Source organism: Xyrauchen texanus, chromosome 8 (assembly GCF_025860055.1).
Source record: "Xyrauchen texanus isolate HMW12.3.18 chromosome 8, RBS_HiC_50CHRs, whole genome shotgun sequence".
NCBI classification, from domain to species: domain Eukaryota; kingdom Metazoa; phylum Chordata; class Actinopteri; order Cypriniformes; family Catostomidae; genus Xyrauchen; species Xyrauchen texanus.
This window is the reverse complement of record NC_068283.1, coordinates 21,613,038-21,633,229: the sequence shown is the minus strand read 5'-3', so window position 1 is coordinate 21,633,229 and position 20,192 is coordinate 21,613,038. Positions and strand designations below refer to the sequence as shown.

General features: G+C 37.6%; 1 protein-coding gene across 2 annotated transcripts; it reads left to right on the top strand.

Moving 5' to 3' along the window:
- The first annotated feature begins 277 nt into the window (after window positions 1-277).
- LOC127647258 (eukaryotic peptide chain release factor GTP-binding subunit ERF3A) lies at window positions 278-19,481 on the top strand. 2 transcript variants are annotated; one of them, XM_052131402.1, is made up of 15 exons: window positions 278-413; window positions 500-705; window positions 1,998-2,039; window positions 11,719-11,970; window positions 12,365-12,398; window positions 12,496-12,573; window positions 13,775-13,955; window positions 14,170-14,324; window positions 14,448-14,588; window positions 14,777-14,870; window positions 14,999-15,079; window positions 15,183-15,356; window positions 16,095-16,184; window positions 17,057-17,225; window positions 18,832-19,479. In XM_052131402.1, the coding sequence occupies exons 2-15, from the start codon at window positions 510-512 to the stop codon at window positions 18,882-18,884; spliced, it is 1,740 nt and encodes a 579-aa protein (XP_051987362.1). In that variant the 5' UTR covers window positions 278-413; window positions 500-509; the 3' UTR covers window positions 18,885-19,479. The 2 variants fall into 2 exon arrangements, with proteins under 2 accessions (XP_051987362.1, XP_051987363.1); XM_052131403.1 differs by lacking the exon at window positions 500-705 and having other exon boundaries at window positions 309-413; window positions 18,832-19,481.
- Window positions 19,482-20,192: the final 711 nt, after the last annotated feature.

The following is a 20,192-nucleotide window of genomic DNA, read 5'->3' as shown; positions in this document are numbered from 1 at the left end:
GATGGTAAACAGGTTTATACAATTATTTCAAGTAGCTGTTGTGTTTGGCATCAAATACTGTTTATTTAGTAGTTTTATTATTTAATACATTTAATATTTAGAGTCTTTGAGCGGAAATTAGTTATTTTGTAGTTTTAAAAAGGCCAGCGAACAATCGGTTCATCAATAATGTGGAAATGTAATTCTATGGTCGACACTGCTCACGTGCATTTCGTCGTCATCCAGCAACATATGTACTACATTTCCCAGCATTACACCTGCCGTGGTCCACGAGGTCGGAAGAGTCGTCAGCGCACACGAGGAGAACCGTTCCGACTGCTTAGTCAAACCTCCCTTTCGCTCGCCCCTTGCTGAGAGACACCGGCTGTTTGATTTCAACAAAAACGGGGAGGAAGGCCACAACGCCACAAACGGTAAGTTTGAACGACGCAAGGGCTGACCATAGGGCCGGACACGAGAGTTATCAAGTACGTGGCTTTAAAGTGTGTCTGTGCACCAGCTGTGTGGCGATGGACGCGGTAGACACTGCCCCTGATTCCTGGGATCAGGAGGACGATGTCGAGGCCCAGGTCGACGTGCAACTTTCCAACGCTTTGACTACCAGCCTAAACGTGGGCGCCAAGCCTTTTGTCCCCAACATTAACGCCGCAGAGTTCATCCCAGTATTCCTGCAGAAGGACTGCGCGGAAACGGCGGAGTCAGTCGGTGAGTTCCCCGGTTATTTAACATGATTTCACCAGTCTGTTAGCCGCGTTAGCTGTTAGCCTCGCACACGCTTGTTCTCAGAAACCCAGCGCCGCTGCTTAGCATCGATGCTACAGTATAGTCTCTAACAACGAAGCGGAAACGGTGCCAACGTGTTGGTATTACACGAACCGAGCAGTTCGGACCTTAACAAGACAACTTAAATGCATTTGAAATTGTTTAGAAGTGTTCATTGAACGCATAACGTTAATAAATAAGACCGTACCAGCTGTTCGTGTTAGAAAGTGAATCAGTTTGATGGCCACTTAAGTATGGGTGCTAATAAAGCGCCACGAGACGAAAACTAAACATGTTTTGTTAGAAATAAAGATTGCGAAGTGTTTTCACTTGGTTCGCTGGACAGAAACTCGAATCTGAAGTCACGTGACTGCCTTTTTCTCACTTGCACAAGGGGTCATCATCATGGCAGTACCAGCAAAACTGATGATTAGGGGCCAAACTCTTCATAATCAATCGGTTTCTCCATTTGGTTGAATGCTGTTTTTGGAGGGCCTCTTTTTCTTTTTGCGGAATTCCTGAGGGTGGGGTTACTGATGACATTGTGTACACTTATGTGCTGTGCCTGTTTGGTTTAACAATAAAAGCCAATTGTTGCCCTAATAACTAGAGAAAGTCACCTATCTGTTTCACCATCTAATTCTAGAAACACAGAAGGTAGATGATGGCAACTGAACATACTATTAAATGTTTCTACAATAGCTAATTTACTAAACTCTTACCAGAGGCCTTTATGAGTGTGTTGTGTTTGAGCACAGTGTGTTTATTGGCACTGACTGGCGGTTTTCTGATTATGATCAGTGTAGCGTGTAATGGAGTTTATTAAAGTAGTATGATCTGGTTTTGTAACTTTTCAAAGTTAAAGTTTTTGCATTACAAATGTAAAGAGGCAATTTCTTAACATTTATAGTAACAAGCAATGAGTCTATGGGAATGTGAAAAATGAGAGCGCATTAATGGGATGATTTCAATTTTGCAGTTGCAGTCAATTCACCTCCTGAAATATTTGGTAAATGTTTATTATTTTAGCCATACAAAGACGACTTTTTGATAGAGATTGTTTTGAGTTCAGAAAACTTGACTTTTGTTAATTGTCCCATGCTATGTTCTGTCTTACCACAAATCAATTTTGCAAGTTGGAAAATTGGCATGCATTTTTGTCTTTCAAAACAACCAACTGTGGTAAATCTGCCTGTTCTACACAATTAAGCTGTAAGCATTGTTTCTTTCCACAGGTCCCAATACAGATGCCAATGTGGAAGTATCAGAGCCTGAGTGTAAGTAAATACTGAGACATAACCACATTTTGCTTTACATCCCCATAGTTGTGATACAAAAGTTATTTTTCAAATGTGCTTGTCTACATTCCATTTGACCGCCAGCTAACTAAGCTTAACCCTCTGGGGTCTGAGGGTGTTTTGGGCCCTGGAGAAGTTTTGACATGCCTTGACATTTGTGCTTTTTCAGTTGCTTAAAAACACATTAATGGCTAAAGTCTGATTACACTGTATTCAGCACAAACTGGGCTACAATAATATGTGAGCAACGTGTGTGTACATGTTTGTATTTTTGAGAAAATAACCTTTATGCAAGGTTTTTGAATTGTAAGTAATTGAAATAAAGCCATATAACACATACTAAACATTTGTCAACAAAGTTTAGAACTGGATCTTGTAGCCTAGAGGTTTTGCTACAAAATGATGTGAAAACCATCATGATCACTCATTCATACAAAACAATATAGTAATTGAACTTTTGTAAGACAGTTTTATTGTTGAAAGCTCATATGTGAAGAGGCATGAACTCTCATGAATACTGATTGTAATTCACACCTGAGACGAAAGACCTATCAATGACGAATGTGACAAAGAGAATGAATGTGAGGAGACTTAAATGATCAAAATCAAGTTTTAAGTAAAAGTAATCTGACTATCCATTAACCTTTACATAAAGACTTTATTTAAATTTAGACCTACACTACTGTTTAAAAGAAGTCTCTTCTGCTCACCAAGACTGCATTTATTTGATCCAAAATACAGTAAAAACATTGTGTGAACTCATTTTACAATTTAAAAGAACAGTTTTCTGTTTGAATATATTGTAAAATGGAATTTGTGGTCAAAGCTGAATTTTCAGCATCATTACTGCAGTCTTCAGTGTCACATGATCCTTCAGAAATCATTATAAAATGGTGATTTTCTAATATGGGCATATTTAAAGTGTATTTTACTCATTTAACCTGAACACATATTTGCAAGCACAAGCTTTGTTGATGATAATGAGGCAGCATAAACACTAGTTAAAATAAAATCTAAACATTCATATTATTTTTATATCATATTACTTATATTTATAATTATAAATACAATTTACATTACAATACAATTTAAATGCCTGGTTTAGCCGAAACATTTATGTATTTGGCAGACGCTTTTATCCAAAGCGACTTACAGTGCACTTATTACAGGGACAATCCCCCCAGAGCAACCTGGAGTTAAGTGCCTTGCTCAAGAACACACTGTGGGGCTCGAACCAGCATCCTTTTGATTACCAGATTACCAGTTATGTGCTTAGACCACTACACTACCACCACTCCATTTCAATGTAACAAACTTGCATATTAGGACATATTTGGAAGTCTGGAAACAGTCCCACTAGTAAAATATGTACATGTTTATATAAAATAACATGTCAGCTAATGAAGACTAAATGACTGACTTGTCCTAAATTGGATTCTCGGTTGGATCAAGTCTCTTTTCAAAGTACAAACGTTCATCAGAGTCCCACACTTCTGAGGAAAATGTGTAACTCTTCCTTCCTATGCAGGAGTTTTCTCATTTGTGAATCGTGCTGTCTTTCAGATGTGCAGAAAAATTAACGAACTTGTTGTTTTTAAGACACAGTCGGGGGCGTTCACCATTTGCATTGATGGCCTCAGCACATTAGTGTATGAATAGCGCCCTCTGTCTGTGGGTGTGATCACATTAGTGATAATTAGTTGAGACAGGAGAAATTGTACATCGCTTAGTTTCAATTACATTGCAGGATAATATTTGTTTTAAATTTGAATTGTTTTATTTAAAAGTAAACATTTTAAGCTTTCTTTAGATATGTGTCATGCTTGTGTAAATATTCGCAGAGTTTGTTCATTTTTGTGATGTTTCAGAAATATGCTCAAGAACACAGAGACTGCTGACAGCTCACACTTTTTATTTATTTTACAAATGCACAAGGTTTTGTTGTTATTGTGAGTGTACACAAATAAAAGTAGACCCTTTATAGTCTCTAATGATGTCTTACACGTATCTGTATGCCCCAAAATGACGGAGAATTTTATGTTGTTTCCGCTGTAATGACGATGGATGCACCGGCGCATCCATCGACCCCAGAGGGTTAAAGGCAGGGGTGCCATCACTAGTATTCCCAGATCTTCACACAAAGGTGTATAATGTGTGGGCTACCTGATATGAAATCATGTTGTTTTTTTCATAATACGTTGTCGACACCTAAAGTTTTTGCTTATAGCTATTAATAATGCGCTTATAGCTATGAATGTCGTGAAAAATACATAGAGGACACTGACAACGCGCTGACAGACAGGACCAAGCAGGTAACATTTAATAAAGTCTCAACTTTCAAATTTGGTCATTCAAAGAAAATTAAACCATAAATAGGCCTACTATTTTGTGGCTCTTTAATATGTCCTGACAGATTGCCTCAGTTAAAGCTGCTCGTGAACCGATCATCTTTTCCTTGGTTAATTTATAGCATCAAATAGGCTAAACATGAATGTAGCCTGCATCAGAAGGACTGTTGTTTTAACCGCGGAAAGATGTCAGTACAGTAGCCTACAATCCATTATTCAAATCCACTAACGTTAATCTTCTCTCTCCTGACTACTTTGTCGGAAAAAATGGCGTATTATGATTGATTGATCAGATCGCCAGTCAATCAAACTCCCGGCAAATAATTTTTTTTAACATTTTATACACCCCCACCCCCGATGAAACCGGTATTACCGGTGTTGTCACAAGTCGATTAATCGAATCGGACTGAAAAAATGAATCGTTAGATTAATCGATGCATCGAAAAAATAAATCGCTAGATTAATCGTTTATCCCAGCCCTATTGCCGAGCAATATTAAAACGAATGTTGCCATGGCTTAACCCTCTGGGGTCGACGGACACGCCGGCGCATCCTGCTGCATATTTTCGTCATTACAGTGGAAACAACTTAAAATACTCCGTCATTTTGGGGAATACAGATAAGTGCAAGACATCATTAGAGACTATAAAGGGTCTACTTTTATTTGTGTACACTCACAATAACAACAAAACCTTGTGGTTTTGTAAAATAAAGAAAATAAAAAGGGTGCGCTTTCAGCAGTGTCTGGGTTCACAAGCATATTTCTGAAACACGCCACAAAAATGAACAAACTCTGCGAATACTTATCACACAAACATTAAACATATGTCTAAATAAAGTTTAAGATTTCTACTTTTAAATAAAATAATTCACATTTAAAACAAATATTCTCCTTTAATGTAATCTGTATGAAACAAAGCAATGTACAGTTTTTACCGGTTCATCTAATTATAGATAATGTGATCCCACCCACCAGCAGAGCGTGCCATTCATATGCTGATGTGCTGAAGCGATCAAGGCAAATGGGAAACGCCCCCGACAGTGTTCAGAGGTTTGTTGTAAACAATTCATTAATTTTACTGCGTGTTTCTAACGATATACAGGCGATGAAACTCCTGCATAGGAAGGAAGAGTTACACAATTTCCTCAGAAGAAGAGCGAGACTCCTATGAACTTTTGTATTTTGAAGAGAGATTTGATCCAGCCAAGGATACAATTTAGGACGAGTAAGTCATTTAGTTTTCGTTAGTTGACATACTATTTTATATAAACATGTACAAATTTTATTAGTGGGACTGTTTCCAGACTTGCCAGACAGGATTCAGCGTATTTAAATTTGAAATATGTCCTAATAAGCAAGTTTTAGTTACATTTAAATGTTGTTTCGGCTAAAGCAGGCATTTAAATTGTATGTTGTATGATATAAATCTGATATGTAATATGATGTAAAATAATATGAATGTTTAGATTATATTTTAACTAGTGTTTATGCTGCCTCATTATCATCAACAAAGCTTGTGCTTGCAAATATGTGTTAGGGTTAAATGAGTAAAATACACTTTAAATATGCCCATATTAGAAAATCACCATTTTATAATGATTTCTGAAGGATCATGTGACACTGAAGACTGCAGTAATGATGCTGAAAATTCAGCTTTGGTCACAAATTCCATTTTACAATATATTCAAACAGAAAACTGTTCTTTTAAATTGTAAAATGAGTTCACACAATGTTTTTACTGTATTTTGGATCAAATAAATGCAGTCTTGGTGAGCAGAAGAGACTTCTTTTAAACAGTAGTGTAGGTCTAAATTTAAATAAAGTCTTTATGTAAAGGTTAATGGATAGTCAGATTACTTCTTTTAACTTATAACTTGATTTTGATCATTTAAGTCTCCTCACATTCATTCTCTTTGTCACATTCGTCATTGATAGGTCTTTCGTCTCCTCAGGTGTGAATTACAATCAGTATTCATGAGAGTTCATGCCTCTTCACATATGAGCTTTCAACAATAAAATTGTCTTACAAAAGTTCAGTTACTGTATGATTGAGTGATCATGATGGTTTTCACATCATTTTGTAACAAAACCTCTAGGCTACAAGATCCAGTTCTAAAAAACCTTGTGGACAAATTATTAGTATGCGTTTATATGGCCTTATTTCAGTGACTTAACAATTTAGTTTTTTCAAAAACCTTGCATAAAGGTTATTTTCTCAAAAATACAAACATGTACACACACGTTGCTCACATATTATTGTAGCCCAGTTTGTGCTGAATACAGTGTAATCAGACTTTAGCCATTAATGTGTTTTTAAGCAACTGAAAAAAGCACAAATGTCAAGGCATGTCAAAACTTCTCCAGGGCCCAAAACACCCTCAGACCCCAGAGGGATAAAGGAATAGTTCACCAAAAAAAATTAATTCTCTCATCTGCTCACCCTCATGCCGTCCCAGATGTGCAACTTTTATTTTTAGGAAGATACCTCAGCACTGTAGGTCCATACAATGCAAGTGAAAAGTAATACATATAATGCCGGTGGTTAAATCCATGGCTTCAGAAATGATCTAATCAATTTAGGTTGATCGCAGACAAGATAGAATTATTAAAAATACTTATTTACTATATCCTATGCCTTGACATTGCAGTCTCTAGGCACGATCATGATTTCAAGCTCTATTACGGAGGGGCTTCATCCCCCATAAAATTCATCTCAGCTCCCCTAAAAATCTGCGACTTTGCAATCAGCACGTAACAGTTCTAAACTGCTGCTGCCGCAATACTGCACTTGTTTGAATCTTGAGGCACTTTGGTTGCTTTTCCCACATGTTAAGACTGAGTGTGAGCCAATGGGGTTGGAGTGTGGGCTGTGAAAGCGCATATCGTTGATTTGAGCTATTGAACGAATACGCCCCATTTTCTCATTAAATTCATGAATGAACGAGGATCAGCTTCTTATGACAGAGGAGGCATGTCACTCGTTTAGTTCGGTAATCCCGTTTAACGAGGAGAGAAAGGAGCTGGATTATTTAAAAGTGACTAATGGCTTTAAAAAGACAACATAGCCTAAAAGTAATTACAGGTTTTAATTACGTCCTATGTTGTCTTTTTTTTTATATGGCTTGATGGTCCTGCACAGCAGTTCACAAAATTATATGCTTTGTTGTCATTTGCAGGGAAAACACAGATGATATTTAAACACTGATAAAGTCTCTTAGTAGTTACGATGTTCTGAATAAAGTATAATTAGACTTGTTTCGTGCTTTATCAATGTTTTAAGGACTCAAAACAAATGAAAGATGTTGATTTGCTGCCACCTTAGTGTAGTACACACATTGGCGGCCAAAAGTTTGGAATAATGTACAGATTTAGCTGCTTTGGAAGGAAATTGGTACTTTAAATCGTCAAAGTGGCTTTCGGCTGATCACAAAGTATAGTTAGGACTAGGGTAGCAGCGTTATACCAGTGTGAGAGAGAGTTAAAGCAGTGTTTCTCAACTGGTCTATTCAGACAGGGTTGCGGACAGCAGGGAAAGAGCAATGCCATGGTTAAATTAAGCACCATCGCCTTTACAAATTTGTTTCAGGATTTTACATGAGTAAAAGTAACTGTTATATTTTGACAATGTTCTAGTTTCATATTAAATAATCTAAAGGTAGAATCTATTAGACCTCATTTTATACCAACAGTGGCAGTTGTAGTTAAAGTTTCAAGATGCGTTTCAGCTAGTACTTATTTTTCATAAATGCATGAATTTATTATTATTACTATTATTTAAGACTAGCACACTGACCTAACCATGATAATGAGCCTTTCCTTCTGTGTAATATGTGTATAAATATGTAATATTAGTTAACAAACAGGATAATAATGGGCTCATAAGTAAATACAGTCAGGTCCATAAATATTGGGACATCGACACAATTCTAATCTTTTTGGCTCTATACACCACCACAATGGATTTTAAATGAAACAAGATGTGCTTTAACTGCAGACTTTCAGCTTTAATTTGAGGGTATTTACATCCAAATCAGGTGAACGGTGTAGGAATTACAACAGTTTGTATATGTGCCTCCCACTTTTTAAGGGACCAAAAGTAATGGGACAGATTAACAATCATAAATCAAACTTTCACTTTAATACTTTGTTGCAAATCCTTTGCAGTCAATTACAGCCTGAAGTCTGGAACGCATAGACATCACCAGACGCTGGGTTTCATCCATGGTGATGCTCTGCCAGGCCTCTACTGCAACTGTCTTCAGTTCCGGCTTGTTCTTGGGGCATTTTCCCTTCAGTTTTGTCTTCAGCAAGTGAAATGCATGCTCAATCGGATTCAGGTCAGGTGATTGACTTGGCCATTGCATAACATTCCACTTCTTTCCCTTAAACTCTTTGGTTGCTTTTGCAGTATGCTTCGGGTCATTGTCCATCTGTACTGTGAAGCGCCGTCCAATGAGTTCTGAAGCATTTGGCTGAATATGAGCAGATAATATTGCCCGAAACACTTCAGAATTCATCCTGCTGCTTTTGTCAGCAGTCACATCATCAATAAATACAAGAGAACCAGTTCCATTGGCAGCCATACATGCCCACGCCATGACACTACCACCACCATGCTTCACTGATGAGGTGGTATGCTTTGGATCATGAGCAGTTCCTTTCCTTCTCCATACTCTTCTCTTCCCATCACTCTGGTACAAGTTGATCTTTGTCTCATCTGTCCATAGGATGTTGTTCCAGAACTGTGAAGGCTTTTTTAGATGTTGTTTGGCAAACTCTAATCTGGCCTTCTTGTTTTTGAGGCTCACCCATGGTTTACATCATGTTGTGAACCCTCTGTATTCACTCTGGTGAAGTCTTCTCTTGATTGTTGACTTTGACACACATACACCTACCTCCTGGAGAGTGTTCTTGATCTGCCCACTGTTGTGAAGGGTGTTTTCTTCACCAGGGAAAGAATTCTTCGGTCATCCACCACAGTTGTTTTCCGTGGTCTTCTGGATCTTTTGGTGTTGCTGAGCTCACCGGTGCGTTCTTTCTTTTTAGAATGTTCCAAACAGTTGATTTGGCCACACCTAATGTTTTTGCTATCTCTCTGATGGGTTTGTTTTGATTTTACAGCCTAATGATGGCTTGCTTCACTGATAGTGACAGCTCTTTGGATCTCATATTGAGAGTTGACAGCAACAGATTCCAAATGCAAATAGCACACTTGAAATGAACTCTGGACCTTTTATCTGCTCCTTGTAAATGGGATAATGAGGGAATAACACACACCTGGCCATGGAACAGCTGAGCAGCCAATTGTCCCATTACTTTTGGGCACATATACAAACTGTTGTAATTCCTACACCGTTCACCTGATTTGGATGTAAATACCCTCAAATTAAAGCTGAAAGTCTGCAGTTAAAGCACATCTTGTTCGTTTCAGTTCAAATCCATTGTGGTGGTGTATAGAGCCAAAAAGATTAGAATTGTGTAGATGTCCCAATATTTATGGACCTGACTGTAGATTTTGATATCAACAACAAAAATAATGTCACTTGATGCATGTCCTTGTACTGGAAAACCATGAACAAAACTATGCAACATAAAAGGAAATGCAACCCAAGATACATTAAATACAGGTTATGTTTAATCTATGGCAGGTCGCCACTTGATGTCCAATGTAAAATCTGTCCTGAAGCAAAACCAGTTGAGAAGCACTGAGATAAAGGTACAGACAGGAACAGTATGACCTCACTGTGGCGCACCTACAGTATATGTTAACTGTTAATAATCATAGGACATTACTTCAAAAGCTCACACAGCTGATATTATTTTTCATTTAGTAGTTCATTTAACATGTAAACTGACATGCTTTAGTTATATAACATGTTATAGTTACATGATATTTTTATCATGTTTATAATTAGGTTTATTATAATTCTGTTAGTTTTCATATTTATTCTGTTTATTTTATTTTCAAAAGGGAGACTTTTTTACACATACTTCAATAAAATAAATGGTTTCAATTTGAATAGTGTTTGCTCAAAAATAAATAAATAAAATGACCCTTCTGTTTTCACTGATGATACTTGTGTAATACTGTGAAACATATTTATTTTCTAAGACTGTTATCATACCGTGAAAATCTCATACCGTTGCAACCCTAGTCAGGACATTACTGATGTAAAAAAAACAGCACCATCACTATTTGAAAAATTTATTTTTTGATCAAATCTAAACAGGCCCCATTTCCAGCAGCCATCACTCCAACACCTTAACCTTGAGTAATCATACTAAATTGCTAATTTGATACAAAAAAAATCACTTGCCATTATATCAACACAGCTGAAAGCTATTTGGTTTGTTAAATTAAGCTTAACTAAACAAGAAGCATCAGAGTCTCTAGTTTGAGAAATAGACGCCTCGCATGTCCTCAGCTGACAGCTTCATTGAATTCTTCCCACTCAACACCAGTTTCATGTACAACATTAAAGAGAAGACTCAGGGGTGCAGGCCTTATGGGAAGAATTACAAAGAAAAGACACTTTTGAAACAAATTCAAAAAGAAAAGGTTAAAGAAACAGACATTGGACAACAAATAATCAGTAAAGAGGGTTATGGATCTTAACCCCATTGAGGTTTTGTGGGATTAGCTAGACTGTAAGGTGCGTGAGAAGACAGTCACATCTATGGCAAGTGCTACAGGAAGTGTGGGGTGAAATGTCACTTGAGTATCTGGACAAACTGACAGCTAGAATGGCAAGGATCTGCAAAGCTGAGGATTTTTTAATAACTATTTGAAGTAGTTTCAGAAGTTCTGAATTGGTTTTATTTTTTTTTTTTTTTCAAATTGTAATTCACATTATTAATGTCCTGACTTTGTGATCAGTTGAATCCCACTTTGGTGAACCGATTTCTTTTCATAAGAGCAAAATCTGTACATTATTCCAAACTTTTGGCTGACTGTGTGCATGTATGTATAATAATTAAGCTTTGGACACATTATTTTGAAGCCATTATGTATCAGCTATTTTTGTGTTTGGGTCAGTGAATATTTTGGCAGGGCAAGTAAAATTCTGAAGCACTGGACCGACCCGGCCAGTAGAAAAAATCCTTTGCGTTGAAACCTGTTATTGTATTTGCAGATGTTACTTGTCTATTTTGCTACAATTTGAAAAATATTGTGTAAAAACACTTATATTGACCCAAAAGTAGCAATATTAGTCAGAAAGGAAATTATGTTTAACTCATTGACATTGAACTAACATTCTTGAACAGTTCTCTGTCAATAACTGCTGTGAAATGTTGGTTTTGGCATCAGCTCCACCCATGGAGAACGGTGATGTAGAGATGGCAACAGATGACACCTGGGAGCAGAAAGGGAGTGAGCCTAGTGAGGCTGAGGCAGAGCCGGGAGGCGGCGCTGGAGGAGATGCAGGTCAGGCTGAAGAAGACTCCCCACAAGAGGAAACAATGGAGGAAGAGGAGGAAGTGCCAACCCCTAAAGTCGTCCCTACACAGCCAAATGCCCCCAAGAGGGAGCATGTTAATGTGGTCTTCATTGGCCATGTCGGTTAGTGTTTACAGATTGTTTTTACATGGTTTAATAATAATTTGGACACTATGGAATTATGCTTGCAAAGATTTCCCCCATCTTGTGTCATATTACAGTGTCTGTTATTGCATTAACTTTTTTTATCATACTATTTTATTTCCGACAAAATTATTTAATGCATCTTTGTATGTCTTTCAAACTTGTGTGCATACTTGCTGGTAAATATAATTGATAATTCCAATGAGCTCAAAGATTCTGTAGTTTCTTTTGGTGAAATAGGCCTCTTAACTGCTTAATTCTTCTCAATAGCATCATGGCAAACACTTTTAAAACAGCATTAGAGAACAGTGAGTTCACCACCTTTATCTGTCCTGTCCTCACCCTGGATCGCTCTTATCTTCTATTCCACCAGATGCTGGCAAGTCAACTATTGGAGGACAAATCATGTGAGTTGTTGTGCGTTGATGCTGTGTTGTTGTCAGATATTGTGGGTTTCTCCAGCCCCCATTTCTGATGGGTCTGCTCTATGCCTCTCCCTTGCAGGTATTTAACAGGAATGGTGGACAAACGAACTCTGGAGAAGTATGAGAAGGAAGCCAAGGAGAAGAATAGGGAAACTTGGTAATTGTGTGGTTTCCAGCTTTGTACTTTCAGCACAGCAGTTGAAGGATTAGTTCACCCCAAAATAAAGTCTAATTTACTCGCCCTCATGGCATCCCGGATGTGTATGACTGACTTCTGCAGAAAAGAAATGAAGATTTTAGGAGAATATTTCAGCTCTGTAGGTCCATAAAATGCAACTGAATGGGTTCCACATTTTTGAAGCCCCATAAAAGCACATATTGCCTTCATAAAAGTAATCCATACGACTCCTGTGGATTAAGTAATGTCTTCTGAATCAAAACACTAGGTGTAAGAAATTGAAAATTCAAGTGTTCACATGAGAACTGACATGTGAAATAAAATTGAAGTGCAGTGTTGTTTACAACAGAGGAGCATAGAGAGTCATACATAAATGTCTCATTTGGCTGGTTTGAATATGTCAGCTGCAGTGCCATCTTGGAATGGTGAACAAAGAGAACAGTTTGAAAGTGAGTGAGTGAGTGAGTGAACGAATGAAGGAGATGCCTCAGACCGACCTCCTGGCTCAGACTGCTGCGTAAACTGCTTTTGTGGAAACAGTAGTGTGGTCTATAGAAATGGCTATAATGAGGCATCTACAGTTGAATATCTATGCAGAGGAGGCTTCCGCACGTCACATGAGGCATTTTGAACTCCACCCTCAACGTACAAACCTCAAGCTGGCCGGAAGCGAACATTTTTAGTAAAAAAGGTTCTAAATATTGATCTATTTCTTACACTCGTAGCGCTTATCTTCAGAAGACATTAATTAGACCACTGGAGTCGTGTGGATTACTTTTCTGATGGGTAAATGTACTTTTTGGAGCTTCAAAAAGTTGGCACTCATTCTTTTGTATTTTATGGACCTACAGAGATTAAATATTCTTCTTCTAAAAAAAAAATTGTTCTGCTGAAGAAAGACAGTCTGGCATGGCATGAAGTTAAAAACATTATGAGAGAATTTTCAATTTTGGGTGAACTATCCTTTTACTTTATCAGAGCATCTGAATTTTCTAACTGAAATGATATGAATGCATACATTATAAAATAGTAATTCAAAGATACAAATGTTGTATTCGTGTTGCAATATTATATATTGCAATATCATGAGAAAAATACCTACACATCTCTAGTCCAAACAAAACTGGTTTGTAACCACAGTTATTTCTTAAAGATTTTTATAGTAAAGTGTTTTTCTCAGGTACCTCTCATGGGCCCTTGACACAAACCAGGAGGAGAGGGACAAGGGAAAGACTGTGGAAGTTGGACGTGCATACTTCGAGACAGAGAAAAAACACTTTACCATTCTGGATGCACCAGGCCACAAAAGTTTCGTCCCCAACATGATTGGCGGTGCATCACAGGCTGATTTGGCAGTACTTGTGAGTCATGGCAGTGAATAGGCACTGAAGGACAGCCATACAAATCATCACTCATGTTGTCTGCAGTTCAAAAACTGCTGCTGAACAGTGACCATATTGAATATGATAAAAGCAGACAGTAGATGGTGCTGTTTGAATACAGATGTTGAACTCAAAATGCTTTGACTTAAGACCAAAAGCCTCTATTAATAGCTGTCATTATTTTTTTCTAAAGGTAATCTCTGCAAGGAAAGGAGAGTTTGAAACAGGCTTTGAGAAAGGAGGTCAGACACGAGAGCATGCCATGTTGGCCAAAACTGCTGGAGTAAAGCATTTGATTGTTCTTGTAAACAAAATGGATGACCCTACAGTGAACTGGAGTTTAGAGAGGTCAGTAATTGGACATTTATATTCAATAGCTATTGTTAATGTATGTTTCTCAACAAGTGATGCATTCATTATAAGTTATAACATTTGGTGTCATTAAAATTTATTTTCATAATTTATCTGTAGGTACGAAGAATGTAAGGAGAAACTTGTTCCATTTTTGAAGAAGGTTGGGTTCAACCCCAGAAAAGATATTCATTTCATGCCGTGTTCGGGACTTACTGGGGCCAACCTAAAGGAACCGGTGGAGCACTGCCCTTGGTATACGTAAGTGTGGCGAGTTAGCTTAATGACTTATGTGCAGTTATTTCATTGTCATTCTAAAGCTTTACAATGGCAAAGTATTAGTAATTTCTTTTTCATCTAAAATCTACGTTTTTAAAAATACAGAATGTTTCCTAATTAAAGTTTTATCTGAAATGATGGTCTGTGATTTTATTGTCTACTGTCAACAGAGGGCTACCATTCATTCCACATCTGGAGAGTTTGCCAAACTTCAACAGATCAAGTGATGGACCAGTCAGATTACCCATAGTAGATAAGTATAAAGTGAGTGTATTGGAGTATATTTAACACATTTTTGTCATGCATGTTGTCCCTCCATTCTGATGTATTAACATTCTGCAGTGATGGAATTGAGTTTGATTTTCTTCAAAATAATGTTCATGTGTCTGCAGGACATGGGCACCGTTGTTTTGGGGAAACTGGAATCGGGATCAATCAGTAAAGCTCAGCAACTTGTGATGATGCCCAACAGGGTAAGATAACCGGAATGCTACAGTTTTACACTTCATGTTGAACTGAGGCTTATGACAGTAATTGACTGAATGGTGCACCTCTACCTGTATGGACTGTATTCAGCACACTGTGGAGGTGCTGAGTCTGCTCTCTGATGATGTTGAAACTGATGATGCTGTGCCTGGAGAGAACTTGAAGTTGCGACTCAAGGGTATTGAAGAGGAGGAGATCCTGCCAGGCTTCATCCTCTGCACTGCTGAGAGCCTCTGCCACTCTGGGCGCACGTTTGATGCCCAGGTAACTCCACACATCATGCCATGATTAAAGAGATAGTTCACCCAAAAATGAAAATTCTCGTATCATTTACTCACCCTCATACCATCCTAGATGTGTATAACTTTCTTTCTTATGCAGAATGCAAACAAATATTTTAAGAAGAATATCTCCACTCTGAAAGGTCCTCACAATGCATGTAAATGGTGGCCAGAACTTTGAAGCACTAAAAATCAAAGGCAGCATACAAGTAATCCATAATGCTCCAGTGGTTATATCCATGTATTAGGAAGCGATATAAAAGGTGTGGGAAAGAAACTGATCAATATTTGATTCCTTTATTTTACTATAAATATACTTTCACATTTTTATTTTGTTTTTTTGCATTCTTTGTGCATATCGCCACCTACCGATCTTGCTGGTTAAATGTGGAGATTTATAGTAAAAAAGGAGTATTGATCTGTTTCTTACCCACACCTATCATATCATTTCTGATGACATGGATTAAACCACCAGAGGCTTATGGATTACTTTTATGCTGCCTTTATATGCTTTTAGAAGCTTCAAAGTTCTGTCCACTATTTACTTGCATTTAATGTGCCAACACAGCTGAGATACTCTTCTAAATGAGGGTGCGTAAATGAGAGAATTTAAATTTTTGGGTGAACTATTCCTTTATGTTCGGAAAGAGGGGTGTTCTCGTTTGGCTTGTTTTTTGTTTTGCAGCATTACAAATAGTGTTTTTTTTTCTGTCATTTTCAGATAGTCATCATTGAACACAAGTCAATCATCTGCCCAGGTTACAACGCAGTGCTTCATATCCACACCTGCATTGAAGAAGTGCAAATTACGGTAATTGATGTAAATGTAATTGACCAATATGGTCTTAGCCACTGTTGCCCTGCCGACCTTTCTCTGACAAGCATTTGCCTTTTTAACAATGAGAGCCTATGGTAGTAATGTGTGTGAGCAGTTTTACCTTGAATACCATGTACCTAGAAAGGACACGCGCAGTGTTTTTTCTTTTAAATAAATCTCTCGTAGAGAATGCAGGATTAAACCGTCATAGCCCTCATTTTCAAATGTACATGTATAACATCAGCGAGGACACCTACATTTGCTCCAAGGTAAATGAAAGCAAATAACTTTACCTTAATTCATTTGCGTATTGATTCAGGTCTTAGAAAAGGTGATTGTAAATAGTTCACATAATGGTGAGCGTGTTATAAGCAGTTCTTTTCACTTACACTAATGTCATGAAGTTTGTAATCGCTATCAAATGACGCCTTTATCTTTTTATGTGACTGCCTCTATTCTGATTCACAATCCCTGCAGTTTTCAATGAAATTAGTGTGTAATTTAACAATTTCTTTTACACAAAAATGTCTGGAAATAATTTATTACAATGTCAGTCTTCATACCAGTCGATGTAATATCCATTCTGTTTGAGAATATTTAGCCAAAAACCATGCTGTTCACAGCAGTCTCGCATTAATTCCTAATGGGAGTTCTGCAGAGCTCGTCATTGCGAGCGACTGTAACCAAGGTGGGTGGTGGTGCTTAGTGAAGTGTCAATTCTGTTTCAGTGCTTACATTGACTGATTAACATGCTTTTGTGAGTACATTGTCATTAGTGAAGAAATCTATGACTGCAAGCCAACGGATTAGATTTACAGCTAATTCTATCTCACAGTAGTTTAATTGTGCCTTTGGCCCCTTTACAGGCCTTAATCTGTCTGGTAGACAAAAAGACAGGGGAGAAGAGCAAAACACGACCCCGCTTTGTCAAACAGGACCAGGTATGCATTGCTCGTCTGAGAACAGCTGGGACCATCTGCCTTGAGACCTTCAAAGATTTCCCTCAGATGGGGCGCTTCACCTTACGAGATGAAGGTGAGTAGACAGTGGGCCAATTCCAAACAGCTTTTTGTGCCCATGAATAGGGTGCTATTTGAAGGGTCGTTCAAAACTAAACTGAGCAACCTATTCCCATCAGGCAGGGCCTTTCAACGAGGCTGCTAAACTGATGTGAATGGTGCATGCAGTGGTAATTTTGCCATTTATGATCATGTGATCCTGAATGGAGTGTCTGCGATATTCATTTAAACATTTGTAAAGTAATTTATTAATCTTACTTGGGATTTTAAAAACTCTAGTTGCTCTCATACTTGCAATGACCATCAGTGGGAAATAGTCATCAAAATAATTACATGACATGCTGATAATTGAAACACAATGAATTGCTAGCAAAGCCTAGCTAAGTGCTAAAACATGCTAGCAACATGTCAAAAGATCTTAGCGATGCCTAGCTAAGTGCTATAACATTCTAAATCATGCTAGCAACACCTAGATAATAGGGGTGTAAATTGGACATTTCATCACGATACAATCTTGAATGATTCTCTGGTGATATGATATTTGCAGATATTTCAGTCTGCCACGATATGATTCGATTCAGGGGCCTGTGATCGATATTCTGATATTATATGCCTATTTTACACAATCAATTTTTTTTTTTTTGCAACCAAAATATAATTTTATTCTGCTCTCTGTTTCCACATTGGGATATCCTCAACAAAATAAGGTACTTCAGCTGATATAAAAATAAATTCACAGTAAGTGGTCACTTGTTTGATGACAGCTAATTTTTCAGTTTAGTCCAATTCAAAATACTTGCATACCCATGGCTTGATTCCAACTATCCGAGGTTTTCTTTGCTACAACTTCCTCAGTTGTAGTGAAAAATTCTGTTACAGTTAACTGGGATAAATGTTAGTAAGGGTGTTGATAAATAGATGTGTTAAGTCTTATAACTGATGCTGGAGCTGAGCAGGTGTTTCTCTTTCCCTCGTTAGTGCCGTTATCAAGATGTTTCACATGATGGTTGAACTGCTCCATGGTACTGTAAAATAGCAAATTCTCATATAAAATTAAAATGCGGTCACATGCGCAACTATATCGATGGAAGCCAGTATTAATCGCGCTTGTGAGCCACTCTGCGTTTGTCATGAGAGATCACTTGTTAAGGAGTGCCCGGTTGACGCGTGGACACGCCATATGGATGTAGCACAATTTGGCACACATTAGTGTCCCACATGAAAAGCATATTTAGAACTCATGAAGTCAAATGAATGTAATAAGGCTATTTAGATTTAAATGTATTACATTTATTGTGGCAGCTGAGTAAAACTTTGATTAGACCAAACAAAAAGTGGCTTTAGAAGTCAATATACGGTTTGTTTGTTGTTCTCATATAATTAAACAAGCCTACAGTAGACCGCAATCCATTTTGCATCGAGTTTGTCCATACTGTATGACCTGGTCTCACAGGATGTGATATGCTTTTGGAGTGTCTCGTTGGTTTTCAGTGTCATTTGTACGAAGTGACCAGAAATTTCTTGTTCTTTTTCACATGGATTTGTAATTTAAATCTGATTCTGTTCCATGAAGATTTTTGCAGTTTTAAAAAAAATACAAAATAAATGTTCTTGTCTTTCAGGGAAAACCATTGCAATTGGGAAGGTGCTAAAGCTTGTTGCTGAGAAGGACTGAAAAAATGTGTGGTTGTTCTGAAATGACTGACCAAGGCAGAGGTTGTTGCTGCTTCAGCTGCAGCTCACTTCATTGCCCTGCTGTCCTTTTGTCCCCTTTGCCTCTTGAAGACCAGCTTAAAAAACTTCTCTTAAAAGATATCTGTTTTTAAGAAAATGAAAATCAAGTCCACATGTGTTAGCTTTCTCATATTGAGAGCTCAGCGATGCCATTGTTTTAGGTTCACCCCCATTACCTGTTCCTCCCCATCAACCTGCACACGTTGAATGGCCAGAGATTTAGCTCTCTTCCAAACTTTTTTTTTTTATATATATAATTTTCTGTTTGCTTCCATCAGAGACGTATAATGGCAGCAGATACAGTAAATGGATGTGGACCAAGATTTGCTTGTTAACATAAAAGGATTTATGAGCAGTAAAGTTTAAATGATTAGCCAGTTGACACCAAAATGTTAATATCTTGGTTGCACATGTCTTCCATTGTTTATTCCCATTTTGGTTTCTCTTCACAGAACGTTCTTGCAAAGTGCATGAGCGTGTTCAAGTTATAAAAGCATTTTCAATGACAATAAAATATAAAATTAGGGAAAAATGGAAGTGTTTTTTCCTCCCTTGTTAATAACTTGTTTTGTAGTATGACACCTGTTTTTCTACATACCAGTGTGATGGGAATTAATTTGACCTGTTATCTGCCCTAAAAAGTCAGGCTATAGATGTTTTAAAGTTTTGCCAGCTAACATCTTTAGAATGTCAGGACATAACAATATGGCTGGCATTGGGCCAGTGTGAGTGTGTCAGGGCAGTGCCCAGTCTGGCTATTATTGTGTTGTCACTACATCTTTCATTGATTATGTACTATACATTCAGTGCATCCTGAAAATATTCACAGCGCTTCACTTTTTCCACATTTTGTTATGTTACAGCCTTATTCCAAAATGGATTAAATTCATTATTTTCCTCAAACATTCTACAAACAATACCCCATAATGACAACGTGAAAGAAATTTGTTTGAAATCTTTGCAAATTTATAAAAAATAAAAAACTGAAGAAAAAAAATCACATGTCCATAAGTATTCACAACTGTTGCTCAATACTTTGTTGAAGCACCTTTGGCACCAATTACAGCCTCAAGTCTTTTTGTGTATGATGCCACAAGCTTGGCACACCTATTTTTGGGCAGTTTCTCCCAATTCTTCTTTGCAGGACCTCTCAAGATCCATCAGGTTGGATGGAGAGCGTCGGTGCACAGCCATTTTCAGATCTCTCCAGAGATGTTCAATCGGGTTCAAGTCTGGGCTCTGGCTGGGC